General features: G+C 34.6%; 1 protein-coding gene across 2 annotated transcripts in view; it reads left to right on the top strand.

The window, feature by feature from the left end:
* Positions 1 to 15,857, top strand: part of ASZ1 (ankyrin repeat, SAM and basic leucine zipper domain containing 1) — a 90,497-nt gene that overhangs the window by 55,111 nt on the left and 19,529 nt on the right. For both annotated transcript variants that reach the window (XM_036905688.2, XM_036905687.2), the window contains one exon: positions 15,400 to 15,511. In XM_036905688.2, coding sequence (XP_036761583.1) covers positions 15,400 to 15,511 — 112 coding nt within the window. The remainder of the gene's footprint in view (positions 1 to 15,399; positions 15,512 to 15,857) is intronic.

The raw sequence follows: 15,857 nt of genomic DNA, 5'->3' as shown, positions 1-15,857 counted from the left end.
AAACTTAAAGCCTACAATGGCAATAAGAACATACCTTTCAATAATCATCCTAAATGTAAATGGACTGAATGCACCAATCAAAAGACACAGAGTAATATAATGGATAAAAAAGCAAGACCCATCCATATGCTGCTTACAAGAGACTCACCTCAAACCGAAAGACACGCACAGACTTAAAGTCAAGGGATGGAAAAAGATATTTCATGCAAACAACAGAGAGAAAAAAGAAGGTGTTGCAATACTAGTATCAGACAAAATAGACTTCAAAATAAAGAAAGTAACAAAAGATAAAGAAGGACATTACATAATGATAAAGGGCTCAGTCCAAAAGAGGATATAACCATTATAAATATATATGCACCCAATACAGGAGCACCAACATACGTGCAACAAATACTAACAGAATTAAAGGAGGAAATAGAATGCAATGCATTCATTCTGGGAGACTTCAACACACCACTCACTCCAAAGGACAGATCCACCAGACAGAAAATAAGTAAGGACACAGAGGCACTGAACAACACACTAGAACAGATGGACCTAATAGACATCTATAGAACTCTACATCCAAAAGCAACAGGATACACATTCTTCTCAAGTGCACATGGAACATTCTCCAGAATAGACCACATACTAGGCCACAAAAAGACCCTCAGTAAATTCCAAAAGATTGAAATCTTACCAACCAACTTTTCAGACCACAAAGGCATAAAACTAGAAATAAACTGTACAAAGAAAACAAAAAGGCTCACAAACACATGGAGGCTTAACAAAACACTCCTAAATAATCAATGGATCAATGACCAAATCAAAATGGAGATCCAGCAATATATGGAAACAAATGACAACAACAACACAAAGCACCAACGACTGTGGGATACAGCAAAAGCAGTCTTAAGAGGAAAGTATATAGCAATCCAGGCATATTTAAAGAAGGAAGAACAATCCCAAATGAATGGTCTAATGTCACAATTATCAAAATTGGAAAAAGAAAAACAAATGAGGCCTAAGGTCAGCAGAAGGAAGGACATAATAAAGATCAGAGAAGAAATAAATAAAATTGAGAAGAATAAAACAGTAGAAAAAAATCAATGAAACCAAGAGCTGGTTCTTTGAGAGAATAAACAAAATAGATAAGCCTCTAGCCAGACTTATTCAGAGAAAAAGAGAGTCAACACAAATCAACAGAATCCGAAACGAGAAAGGAAAAATCACGACGGAACCCACAGAAATACAAAGAATTATTAGAGAGTACTATGAAAACCTATATGCTAACAAGCTGGGAAACCCAGGAGAAATGGACAACTTCCTAGAAAAATACAACCTTCCAAGACTGACCCAGAAAGAAACAGAAAATCTAAACAGACCAATTCCCAGCAACGAAACTGAAGTGGTAATCAAAAAACTACCAAAGAACAAAACCCCGGGCCAGATGGATTTACCTCGGAATTTTATCAGACATACAGAGAAGACATAATACCCATTCTCCTTAAACTTTTCCAAAAAACAGAAGAGGAGGGAATACTCCCAAACTCATTCTATGAAGCCAACATCACCCTAATACCAAAAACAGGCAAAGACCCCACCAAAAAAGAAAACTACAGACCAATATCCCTGATGAAGGTAGATGCAAAAATACTCAACAAAATATTAGCAAACCGAATTCAAAAATACATCAAGAGGATCATACACCATGACCAAGTGGGATTCATCCCAGGGATGCAAGGATGGTACAACATTCGAAAATCCATCAACATCATCCACCACATCAACAAAAAGGACTAAAACCACATGATCATCTCCATAGATGCTGAAAAGCATTTGATAAAATTCAACATGCATTCATGATAAAAACTCTCAACAGAATGGGTATAGAGGGCAAGTACCTCAACATAATAAAGGCCATATATGATAAACCCACAGCCAACATCATACTGAACAGCGAGAAGCTGAAAGCTTTTCCTCTGTGATCGGGAACAAGACAGGGATGCCCACTATCCCCACTGTTATTCAACATAGTACTGGAGGTCCTAGCCACGGCAATTAGACAAAACAAAGAAATACAAGGAATCCAGATTGGTAAAGAAGAAGTTAAACTGTCACTATTTGCAGATGACATGATATTGTACATAAAAAACCCTAAAGACTCCACTCCGAAACTACTAGAGCTAATATCAGAATTCAGCAAAGTTGCAGGATACAAAATTAACACACAGAAATCTGTGGCTTTCCTATACACTAACAATAAACTAATAGAAAGAGAAATCAGGAAGATAATCCCATTCACAATAGCATCAAAAGGAATAAAATACCTAGGAATAAACCTAACCAAGGAAGTGAAAGACCAATACCCTGAAAACTATAAGACACTCAAGAGAAATTAAAGAAGTCACTAACAAATGGAAACTCATCCCATGCTCTTGGCTAGGAAGAATTAATATCATCAAAATGGCCGAAGTATCCTGTATCCTGCCCAAAGCAATATACAGATTCTATGCAATCTCTATCAAATTACCAACAGCTTTCTTCAATGAACTGGGACAAATAGTTCAAAAATTCATATGGAAACAACAAAGACCCTGAATAGCTAAAGCAATCCTGAGAAGGAAGAATAAAGTAGGGTTGGATCTCACTCCCCAACTTCAAGCTCTACTACAAAGCCACAGTAATCAAGACAATTTGGTACTGGCACAAGAACAGAGCCACAGACCAATGGAACAGAATAGAGACTCCAAACATTAACCCAAACATATATGGTCAACTAATGTTCGATCAAGGGGCCATGGACATACAATGGGGAAATGACAGTCTCTTCAACAGATGGTGCTGGCAAAACTGGACAGCTACATGTAAGAGAATGAAACTGGATCACTGTCTAACCCCATACACAAAAGTAAATTCAAAATGGATCAAAGACTTGAATGTAAGTCATGAAACCATAAAACTCTTAGAAAAAAACATAGGCAAAAATCTCTTAGACATAAACATGAGTGACCTCTTCTTGAACATATCTCCCCGGGCAAGGGAAACAAAAGCAAAAATGAACAAATGGGACTATATCAAGCTGAAAAGCTTCTGTACAGCAAAGGAAACCATCAATAGAACAAAAAGGTATCCTACAGTATGGGAGAATATATTCATAAATGACAGATCTGATAAAAGGTTGACATCCAAAATATATAAAGAGCTCACACGCCTCAACAAATAAAAAGCAAATAATCCAATTAAAAAATGGGCAGAGGAGCTGAATAGACAGTTCTCTAAAGAAGAAATTCAGATGGCCAACAGACACAAGAAAAGATGCTCCACATCACTTGTCATCAGAGAAATGCAAATTAAAACCACAATGAGATATCATCTCACACCAGTAAGGATGGCTACCTTCCAAAAGACAAACAACAGCAAATGTTGGCGAGGTTGTGGAGAAAGGGGAACCCTCCTACACTGCTGGTAGGAATGTAAATTAGTTCAACCATTGTGGAAAGCAGTATGGAGGTTCCTCAAAATGCTCAAAATAGAAATACCATTTGACCCAGGAATTCCACTTCTAGGAATTTACACTAAGAATGCAGCACTCCAGTTTGAAAAAGACAGATGTACCCCTATGTTTATCGCTACACTATTTACAATAGCCAAGATATGGAAGCAACCTAAATGTCCATCAGTAGATGAATGGATAAAGAAGAGGTTGTACATATACACAATGGAATATTACTCAGCCATAAGAAAAAAACAAATCCTACCATTTGCAACAACATGGATGGAGCTAGAGGGTATTATGCTCAGTGAAATAAGCCAGGCAGAGAAAGACAAGTACCAAATGATTTCACTCATATGTGGAGTATAAGAACAAAGGAAAACTGAAGGAACAAAACAGCAGCAGAAGCACAGAACCCAAGAATGGACTAATAGTTACCAAAGGGAAAGGGACTAGGGAGGACGGGTGGGAAGGGATGGATAAGGGCGGGAAGAAAAGAAAGGGGGCATTACGATTAGCATGTATAGTGTTGGGGGGGCACAGGGAGGGCTGTGCAACACAGAGAAGACAAGTAGTGATTTTACAGCATCTTACTATGTTGATGGACAGTGACTGTGAACGGGGATATGGGGGGGACTAGGTGAAGGGGGGAGCCTAGTAAACACGATGTCCTTCATGTAATTGTAGATTAATGATACCAAAATAAAAAAAATAAATAAAACACATGTAACTCTGATTTTGAAAGCCAACAACAAAAAAATTATTCACTCCAACAAACTTTATAAATCAATCTCAGTTATGACTATAAATACAAAAATTCCAAATCCTTAATGAAGTATCAGCAAAATGAATGTTACCAGAAAATTAAATGAGTGATATTATACAATGATCAAATGGGATTCACGTCAACTATGATGGGTCAGTGTTGGAGAAATACATTTTATAAATAGGTAAAGAGTTTTTTTTAAGGAGGTTACCATTATAATAGTTGCCAGAGGGCATTTTTATAAAAGCTGAAATCAAATTCCAATCTTTATAATCTTAGTAAAATCTGATTAAGATGAATAGCCCTTTAATGTCATAAACATACATCTGAAACCAAAACAAGTCATATGCTTAACAAAGAAACACTAGCTGCATTTACATTAGTGTCAAGAACAAGATAAGGATGCTTATTTTAAGTCTTTTTGTCTTAACATTGTTTCTGGAGCTGTAAGACATTCAGTTATGCAAGAGAAGAGAACAAGAGATACAAATAATAAGAAAACTCCTTGCCTAGTACTATTCTATTACTGAATATTATCTCATTATCTCAGAGTATAGTTGAAAATACATGCCATAAATGTAGAAACATTATTATTCCCATTTAAATGTACAGGAACTGAGACAATAGGAGTTTGTAAAACTCTTAAGTTTGGTTGGAACAGAGCCATGCTCATTTGTTTTATTTATTGTCGATGGTTACTTTCAGTCTGTAACAGTGGAGTTGAGTGATTATGACACAGCCCTGTATGCCCCATAAAGCCAAAAATGTTTACTCTCTTGTGCTTTACAAAAAAAATTGTCAACCTCTGTTCTAAACCACTGAACTGTGTTATGTTTGATCAAACTATCAGGCTTTGTTTTTTTAGGAAAAAGGGGACAAAGCTATAATATTTTAGATTATATGGATATATGCTTGGTAAACCCAAGATACTCAGCTCAGACACTATTAAAAATAGTAATCATACAGTGAGGTTATTTTTCCGATACTAATATGCAAAATTCATTAGTTTCCAATTTACAAATAATAACCATCTTGAGCTTACAATAGATCCCAGGCTTGAGAGGAAAAAACATATATCTAAAGGTACAGGAAATGTGAAGGACCCAAATAAAAAATAAGTTTGATAATAATAATAAGGGAGAAATGTGGGATTCACATATAAATCAAGTATAAAAATCAAACAAATAATCATAATTGACCTGATTGTTTAGAGTTCATGATGCGTGATCAAAACCGAAAGTTTCTGTGATGACTGCCCTTGCACTGTTCACCATGTAAGAACTTATTCACTATGTAAGAACTTGTTCACCATGTAAAAACTTGTTCGTTATGCTTCAGAAGATTGGAGACTATTGAGAATTAGGCTTGGGGTTGATTGATGATTGTGCATTGAGTCCCCTATACAGAATTTTATTGTTGTTAACAACCATTTGATCAATAAATATGAGAGATGCCCTCTCAAAAAAAAAAAGTTTGAAACTACACTGAATGAAATAAAAGGAGATTGGATAAATAGACATGTCATGTTCATAGCTGGGATGACTCAGTATTTAAAAAGACATTTGTTTTTTATCTAAATTAATTGGTAAAATTAAACATCTTATTGAGAGTGCCAAAGGGATTGTTTTAACATGATGAAATGATTCTCAAAATTCTGGGAGAAAATCCTCACCAAAAAAAGACCAGCAGTTTTCTGAAAAATAGGTTTATGACTTCAAGATGTTAAACTGAACATATGCTAAAGTCCTGCTTTTCACAGCAAATTTTAGATATCCACAAAGTTTTAATAAAGTTCTATTTGAAACCAGAGAGGTAAGTATCTCTGAAATGGAAAAGCAATAACTCCCTAAAGAAACAGATGGGAACCTTCTCTGGCAATCCCTAAGATAGGCCAGGCTGGGGTTGCTGGCTTGAGTCTTCTATGCTGGGCTGGGAACCGTACAGGCCAGAAGATGGGAGCACAACCAAAAGTCACCAAAATACAGAGAAGGTAAGCACCATACAACAGGGACAACAAATTCAATACAAAAGCAACTTAGACTAGAGAAAATGGAAAAAACAGAAAACTCTAAAAAGGAATTTTTCCCTCTGAGCAATAAAGGAGGGATTTGCCTTCACAAAATAACAAACAGGAATTATGACACAAATACAATGAATTATGAAAAATATATATTGTGGAATATTAAAACTAAATATTTATGAAGAATAGCATATGGGACTCAGCTGAAGAGCTAATTAATGGACTAAAAATTGATGTGAGGAAATCTCCTAGAATACAACACAGCAGGTTACAGAGGAAAATGTAAGAGACATGGAGAACCTCACCAGAAGTTCAAACATCTGTTTAATGGAAGTTCCAGAAGGAAAAAATGGAAGATAGACTATATTAGAAACAATAACAGCCAAGAATGTTCCCGAAATGAATACATAAACCCTTAAGAATGAAAGTTATAGCTGGGTCCCAAACAAGATTTATATACACATGCAAATAAGGATATTAACATACACTTTTAGTTAAAAGTTAATAGACACATCACAGTGAACTTAAGCATATCAAGAATAAAAGGCAAAAATCCTAAAAGTTATCTATAGAGAAGCAATTTATCAGGACAATTACTATCAAGAAATGACCATCTGACATTAGACTTCTTAATAACAAATATATACGGAAGAAGACAAATGGTCTGAAGAATAAACTTTGAACCTATAATTCTACATTTAGCCATTTTATCATTCAAGAGTGAAGGCAAAATAAAAATATTTTCATGTACACAAGAACTTAAAGTTATCTTAAGCACAGACACAATTGACATTTTGAGTGAGATGATGGACACTGTGTATCACAGAATATTTAGTAAACCTGGTCCTTACCCATTAAATGTCAATAGCTCCCTCCAGTCATTTTGATAAACTAAAATGCCCCTACATGTTTCATAGTTCCCACTGTCAAGAACCACTATCCTACTCTCTTATTAACATGAAGAAGTTTGTTGTAAAAAGAAAAACCCACATGAAGCAATGGGATAAAAAAAATCATGTTGAAAAAAAATTAATAAACATACTGGTAAATCTAAATACCTATTGGCAATAAAAAAAACAGTATATATGATAAAATGATAAATTACACTAAATTTCCATGATAACAGGTTTAGATTTGGATGGCTGGGAAGATAATGAAGCAAAATAACAGTAAACTTTTCAGATGAGACCTAGTTTCTGATAACTTTAGTCTTTGTTAAATGGTAAGGTTAAGGGTGTTGGGAAGAAGGTAAGAAGAATCTGAAAGTAAGTACTAAAAGAAAATGACATTATAAGCTTTCAAATGAAGGGCTGAGTTGGGGGTAGAGGGTGGAAAGAACTTGATTGATCTAACAAGGCATCAAGGGAGACATGGAATCATGTATTTACCATGGAAGCAGTGGGAAAAAAAGTAATATAATTGGTAAAGCTCACTGATTAAAATATAGTAATTTTCATATTTGCTAAAACCAAAATCCAGTGAAGTCACACCTAAAATAAAATAATGCCTAAAAGATGAAAATAAAGTGATCCAAAAAAATGTCATTCCTTTAGCAAATATTCATACCTTATAGATACAAAGACAAATCAATATTTATCTAAAATTCTGACTCTAACATAATTTACACATATGGATTCTTTTCAGACACACAGATTGTTTTTAAAATCATATTTTAGGCCATAAAAGAAGCCTTAATAAATTTTCTTTTACAAAGGGATGTCTTCTAGAACACTTGCATTAAATAACCATAATGTAATGAATTTAGAACTTAACAACAAAAGCCTCCCCAATGCATAAAATTGTATGTTTAAAATTGTACATCTTAATAATGTCTGGATTACAGAAGAAACCAAAATGAGAGTGGTAAAACTTAGAACTGAACAACAATTAAAGCCTTGATACCACAACTTGTGTGATTCAGATAAAGCAATACTCAGAGAAGAATTAATGAGTATTAAATTTGTTTATCAGCAACTCAAAACACTGCATGAATAACATACTACTTGTTTAAAAATGTCACTCTTTTTCTACACACATATGTAAAATGTTTCCATTTTGTTTGCTCAGTATTAAAAAATCAATACATCTTGTTAAAAAGAAGAGTAATCATATAGAATTAGCCTTATATTAAAAGTAAATCATGATAATTACAACAGTGTAGTATTAGAGGAATGCTGTCAGTTGCTGATCCCTAGAAGTAAAACAGAAAAGAAAGGATGAAATCCAAGAATATATGAGATAACATATATGATTATTATGGCATTTCAAGCTAACAAGGAGAAAATGTATCATTATTTTAGTGCTGAGGATTTAGGGATAGCTATTTGAATGAATAAAAAATGCTGGGTTTCAACCTCACACTAAAATATTTTCATATATGTCTCAAATATTTAAATGTTAAAAACTGAGCCACACAAATTCTTGATTAAAAAAATACTAGATAGAAATGTGGATGAATATACATTGGATTGGCAAAAGCCTTTATAAACATGACAAGGACATCTGTGAACTTGACAAATAGAACATCATTCTCTGCCTCTCTGTTCTCAGCTCTAAGCTTATTTGCTTTTTCCTGACCCTTGGGCTGCTGAGACCTACAGGTTCCTGGGTACTGATAAGGTCTTAGGCTCTTGTACCTATCCCTGCAAAAGGGACAAGCTCCTCTCCCCAAAGGTGAGAAGTCATCAGGGGGAAACCCAGATAGAGAGCTGCTGATCCCGTAAAAGCCTGACATTAGATTTGTGGACATGGGGCAAAGCAGATCCTGCATGAATGTCTTAGTTTTTCGGACTCTGTTATAGACTTGGAGCTAAATAAGTGGGCTGAGTTGTCCCTGTCCACAAGTTTGGGAGAGTTCAGGAAGATAGGTAAGCCAAGAGAATTCTCTAGGTACTTCTAAAGAGAGCAAATAGCCTAGCCTTAAGCAATAGAACTACTGCATAAGAAACATTTGATTTTCAAAATCTGTAAGGATTTCTGCTATTAAGAATATTCCAACACCCAGACCTGAGCCTTAACAGAGGCAACAGAAAATAAAAACTTCTCTGCAGCTAGAGAAAGGATTGACAATTAAAATGTTTGCCTACTACAATAAAATTGCTAACAGAAAATGGTGAAAACCTGAATTCAAAATAAGAGTACCTAAGGATGTAAATACAGCATGAAAAAAAGTGATATTTGAATTAAAAATTCAGGAACGAAGGAACATATGGAAGATTGGTAATAATAAACTAACTGTAGGAATTGTTTCTGAGCCAAAAAAAAAACTAAGAAGAATTTGTATTGGAAAAAGCCTACATTTTGGCTAAGTTTCTGAGTGTTAGTTTAGAGTAATGAGAAAAAAAGACACACCTGACCATATAATTCCACTTAAAATGTGTAAACTTTCAAATCAAAGAGGAAATTTTGCAAACTTCCAAGCAGAAAGAATTTTTTAACAAAGGAAGGTAAAAGGATCAGAATAGCATCAGACTTTCTCACGTGCACAACTGAAGCTAAAAAAGAATGAAATGACATTTTCACTTTGACAAAGGCCTGCAACCTACAAATCTTATTTTCATCCAAGCTGTCATACACCAGTCAGGGTGGAAGGATGTTCAAGAATATGCAGGAACTCAGAAGCATGTTACCCAAGTGCCCCATCTGAAGAAAATACTGAGAAATGACTCTTAACTAAACAAAAAAAGAACCAGAACAGAGACCTCCTGAAGGTGGAGGATGAAAATGAGAGGAAGCAGTGAAGAGTACCAACTTTGATGTATGTGTATTTAACGACTAATATTAGACTGTCTGAGAATGTGAACTATGAGTGCTAAATAAGTATTCTGGAAACAAAGGGTGTAATTAAAATGCTAAGAAGTACCAAGTTATGCCAACAAAACCTAAGAGCAGAGAGCACAGGGAGCACCTAAGAGGAGAAAGGGAACTAAGAGTATTCAAAAGATCTTACCATATTGAGCAGAAAGATTTATGGTATGGTGTTGGAGGAAACCATTGAACAAGTACTAATAGGTGAACTGATAAACATATGCAGAGTGCTATGAGAACACAGAAGAGGGGGATTGCTGACTGAGATGGGGCATCAAAAGATTGGATGACATGTTAGCTTCTAAATTGAAATCCTGGAGGTAGATTATGAATAAACCTGTTGGGAAGAGAAAAGACATTCCAGCCAGGAGAGCTGGCTCTCTCTGGAAATCCAGAGAGAGACCTTGAAATTCATGACCTGGAAATATTACTCAAGTCTCTTACTAGGTTGGAGTAGGATTTCAGGTGCTAAAATGGTAGAGAGATAGAGGACTTATGAAGATTATCATAGGTGTAACCTTAAAAATTTCAAACAGTGAATTGACATGATGAGATTCTCAAATGTGGAGGAAAGACTGGAGACAAGGCCAGTTGCAGTAATCCATGCAGGAAGTGATGAGGACCTGACCACATGAAGGAGAGAGTGATGTAGACACCAAATCATGGGAAGGAGGTAAAATGGCCAGGAATGCTGATTTAGATACTAAGACACACAGGGAATCATGGATAAACTCCAGGTTTCTGGGTTGGGCAGTGCATGGACTGTGATGCTGTTCACAAGATAGGTAATAACAGAGGGCATTGTGTGTTGGAGGGAAGACAGTGACTTCAGATTTAGACATGTGTTGATTTTGAGTTTTGTTGAGATACCGAGGTGGCAATGATTGATAGATACAGAGCTCAGGAGCAAAGCCTGGGCTAAAGAGACTGATTCAGCAGCCATCAGTGTGTTGATAATAAAGTCATGCGAGTAGGTGAGATCATACAGGCATGGTGTTTATATAGTGAAAAGGGAGGGGCATTTAGGATGGAAGCCTCTGAAATACATACTTATGTAATTGCTAAAAAATAAAAGGAGTCCAAATCTGCCCTTTGCTAAGGCAATTAGGTTAGCAGGAGCAGGCAGAACAAAATTACAATGATATAAAGAGAATGGGAAGTACATAATTCTTTACATTAAATCTCAGAAAATAGGATGGAAATTAATATGGAAAGTAAATTTATCAGCACGAATGGGTACCATGTCACCTAAGTAGACCAGTTATTATAAAGTTTTATAACTTCCCTGAAGAGTTCATAAGATTGTTCATAAGTTCATAAGATTTTATAAGATTGAAGAGTTCATTTAGATTTAATTATAACAGGCAGGAAACTACAGATGTTACAAGTTTCTATAGAGGTAAAACCATTGGAAGAATTGTTCCCCCCTCTCAAAATTGTCATGCAATTGTATTAATGGTATCTGTACAGTTATACCTGTTTAGAAGCTGAGTAATGTACTTTCTAGGTAATCTAGACCTTTTTACAAGAATTCACTATTCTGTTCCATAAAGTCAGCATTTCTTAGAAGTTAGAAACTAATGCAACATTTTTGTAACACTTTTCAGTAGTGACCTGAAGCTTCTTAGTAAGCAAACTATACTAGTCTAGTAGTTTTACTATTTAGGAAAAAATAAGCATTCGTAAGAAGCCATTTATGCCCATGTAAATTTACCGACAGAAAATTATAACCCACTATTTTATAAGAGTCTAAGAGAAATTGATATTTAGAAGAACCTCAATTTTCAGTATAATTTTAGAACATATTTCAGTATCAATTCAAAGAATTTCAGTTAATCATTTACAGTAATGAGGTCCAAGCAAATGGGACACTCACACTTACATGTCACCTTTTCTGGATGCTCTGCCAAAGAATGTCACTTCCTTTGAATTATATTTCAGCAGCTTCCTTTACTTAAGTCCCCAATTTTGCCATATTGTGAAGTGAGTTTATGAAATTTATCCCATTTCATGATCAAATACATAAAAACTTAGAGAAAGAGAACTTTCGATTTCTCTATCAGGATAGACAGAACTGAGTAATTCCTAGAGATTCAACATTAGACAAATGTGTGATTTCTTCAATCACACACCAACAGTGGTCCTTCAACAAAAATTACTTCCTTATGGAACCTTTGTTTTCTCATCTCTAAACTGAGAATAATATCCACTTTATATAGTTATCATGATCAACTAATTACCAAGCACAGCACAATGTTTTTGTTTCTCCAAATTAATAGACAGTCAATGCTAAGGTTACAAAATTTTAATTATTCTGCATTCTAAATTGGTGTTTGCATGTAGGTTGTTTTTTATATGGGTCTGAACTAATATGAAGTACACTTTTATAAATTATAAAGAAATGATTCTGCCTTTTGATTTTTTAAATTCTGTGCAGTTATAGCTTATCATGAGTTTTGGAAGTTGAAATAATAATTGCAAATAATGTTGTATGTTTTTCATAAGAAATGCCCTAAATAATCCCAGCCTTTAGATAGAAAAGAATACCATATACTACATAAGTTATGCTTAATTTATTTTAATAATTTTCCAACAGCTGTAAGCATTTTTAAATATTCAAAGGTCACTAAAGATTTTACTTAGTAATAAATGAAATACCTGTTACTCTGGATAGATGACAAGATTAACCTAGGACTAAATAAATATATAGTTATAAAGGAGAGACTTACTGAGCTTTGGTAAGCTTGTTTAGATCACTCTAATTCCATTGCAGTCAGATGTTCTATTCAGAATGGATAAAAACAATATTATTCTGAATTCTTAGAAATACACAAGTGAAATGAGAGGTTATGCCAGTATTACTGAACAATATATTCAGAAAAATATTTTAAGCTGAAAGTATTTTATGACATGAAAACAGGACTTTGGCAGTGTTCTAACTTGTCAGATCTTTATAAACCTCATATATCCTAGCATACAAAAGAACTCATAAAATTTCCAGTTTATGCAAAGATGTTGGTGTTCAACCATCTTTGGTCTGTTTTGTTGTTGAATCAGCAGCAGCAGCCTCTTAGCTGAATACAGCTCCAAGTGGGCGGGGGCTTGGTCTTAACATAGCTCTGCCTCTGACACTTAGAACAGAACATGACATGTATTCATGCTCCACAAAGGTGGTCTGAATGAATGAATAGCATACTTACATGTTCGGTACTTAACATATATGAGATCATTCAATCCTCATAACTTCTCGAAGTATGTACTATTATTTCCCCTGGTTTATAGATGAAGAAACTAAGGCAGAGATAGTATTTGCTCACTGACACAGGTAGGAAGTAGTAGAGCTAAAATTTGAAATCAGGTATTCTGTTTCCAGAACTCATACTTTTAACTATTATGCTGTATTTCCTTTTATAATTGATCTAAATCCTGTGTTTAGATGGTGACTTTTAGATCTTATTCATTAATGAGATAATGACTATAAATACAAATATGTCATTGTGTATATGTATGTATGCTAATACTGGGTGTAGTTTTAATGTATTTCCCTGTTTTCATATTTTTGCTGCTATTCCACTTCAGGTTATTTCTAGTATATAGAAATAAACTTTATGTTTTTATGTTGATCATGTATCCTGCAACTTGCTAAATTCATTTATTAGTTCTAGTACCTTTTTTGTAGATTCCATTGGGTTTTCTATATGGACAGATCATACTTTCTGTGAATAAAGACAGTTTTATTTGTTTTTCAATCTAGATGCCTGTTTTTTCTTGTTTTACTTCACTGGATAGAGCTTTCAGTACAATGTTGAATAGAAGTGGTAAGAACAGACATCTATGTCTTGTTCCTGATCTTAGGGGAAAAACATTCACTCTTTCACCATTAAGTATGATGTTAGCTGTAAACTTTTCAAAGAAGCCCTTATCAGATTGAGGCAATTTCCTACTTCTTACATTACTATGAGTTTTTATTAGAATGGTAGCTTTTATTAATGGTGTTGATGTATTATTAATGGTAGCTTTGTGAAATAGGACAGACTGGAAGGAACAAGTTCAGGCTGTTGTGGGAGAGGTGGGGTGGAAGAGAGGCATCAAGAGGTCTGATTTAGACTTAGTGAAGAATTTGAATGATAGTTGACTCAAATGTTTTGTTCTATGTGTACATTTTCCATGTTTATTTAAATTATCCAGGAAATTTACTCACTTTGTAAAGTTTTCCTATCTTACAAAGCCACTATATAGGAAATACTCAGTATAGAAGAGACAATGCTTGACAACTACCTTAGCACATAATTTTCTATTAAACATATGAAATTGTAATATACTAGGAAATAGGAGAAAAAAGTGTGTGAATCTTCTTGTTCTAAAGGCATTGATGTAAAGTGATGAGATTCCGGATACACTTTATGTTAACAAAGCTTATAGAGAAATACTCTATAGGTAGTATATGCAATGTGAGTAACCAAGATAAGCTTCCTTAATAAGATCAAAACAGAGAATTCTAGAATTATTTAGTTTGATGCTCTTCTTTGAAGTTCTTTGTATATAAATCAGATATTTGAGGCAACTCAAAAAGATTGTTCCCGGAATCCCAGATCTCCTTTAAGACAGACCATGATACTAAGTTCAGCCCAAGTAGAACTGATAAAATCTTTCTGGTGTCCTTTGTAATAGCTCCAGAAACTGACTAACTTCCTGGAGTACAGGGATTGGATCTCTGATTTGGGAAATGATACACTAGAGGGGAACCACTACGCTGTCCCAGAAGATAAGTCTCAGAGTCTGGCTTTAGACTTATCTCTTCCCTGAACAGAGTAAGCCTCCAAGTCACGTTAAAAATCTTCCAGGCCTAAACTAAGTAGAATCACAATAGAATATATCAAGAAATAAGAGAGTTTAAACTTAAGTTCTTATTAAATAAAAAGTAATAAGTATTTAATATGAGCAGTCCTGAGTGGATGGGGACCTTATTTGTGTCACTTATCACTATATTACCAGCATAAAGCATAGTGTGGGTACTCCATTTTTCTACATGAAAATGTAAACTAATGAAACCTCAAATAAGAAATTGTGGCTTATTCAGTGATTTTTTAAAAGTCATGTTTCTTCACTAGAGGGTGCTATGTAAGCATTCAGTTCATTAAATGTCATCTTCACATTTACTTATTTGCTGGAAGACTGGATTTTGAAATCACCTGATTTATTAAAAGCTTTTCTTTTCCTTTGCTTTCAAAATGATACTGATAGTATTGTGTATGGTAAGATTCATTTAATTGAGTAGCTGTTAATGGCAGCACTAACACAAATGTGTCTTTCCTTCCTCCTCTTTAGGAGACTGATGACTCCAGTCATGTATGCTGCACGAAACGGCCACCCTCACGTTGTTGCTCTCCTTGTTGCTCATGGAGCAGAAGTTAATGCCCAGGATGAGAACGGTTACACTGTGAGAACTGATTGTACAGTGTTCCTTTCTATTTCTGAGACATTGATATCTTGTCATTATTACCAGTAGTGCACAAAAAAAGTTTTAAGAAGTAAAAATTACAGAAGGGTTGAAATATAACTGATGTTTAAAGGAAAGTAACAACTGAAATAGAAAAAAAAAGAATTGTCTGACCCTGTTGGTCTTCACCCTTGACACAAGAAGCTGTAACACAACAAAGACAGACCTCTAGAATACACACACACAATTATTTTCTATAGGTAACAGTTCAGCAGTTGGTAGATAAATTGTTTTATCCTATAACATCACTTGCTATGTAAAACATTATTTGGATTTTATAAAATCA

The sequence above is a fragment of the Manis pentadactyla genome, chromosome 7 (assembly GCF_030020395.1).
Source record: "Manis pentadactyla isolate mManPen7 chromosome 7, mManPen7.hap1, whole genome shotgun sequence".
Taxonomy (NCBI): Eukaryota; Metazoa; Chordata; class Mammalia; order Pholidota; family Manidae; genus Manis; species Manis pentadactyla.
Note: the sequence above shows the minus strand (reverse complement) of the source record. Positions and strands in the feature narration are given on the sequence as shown.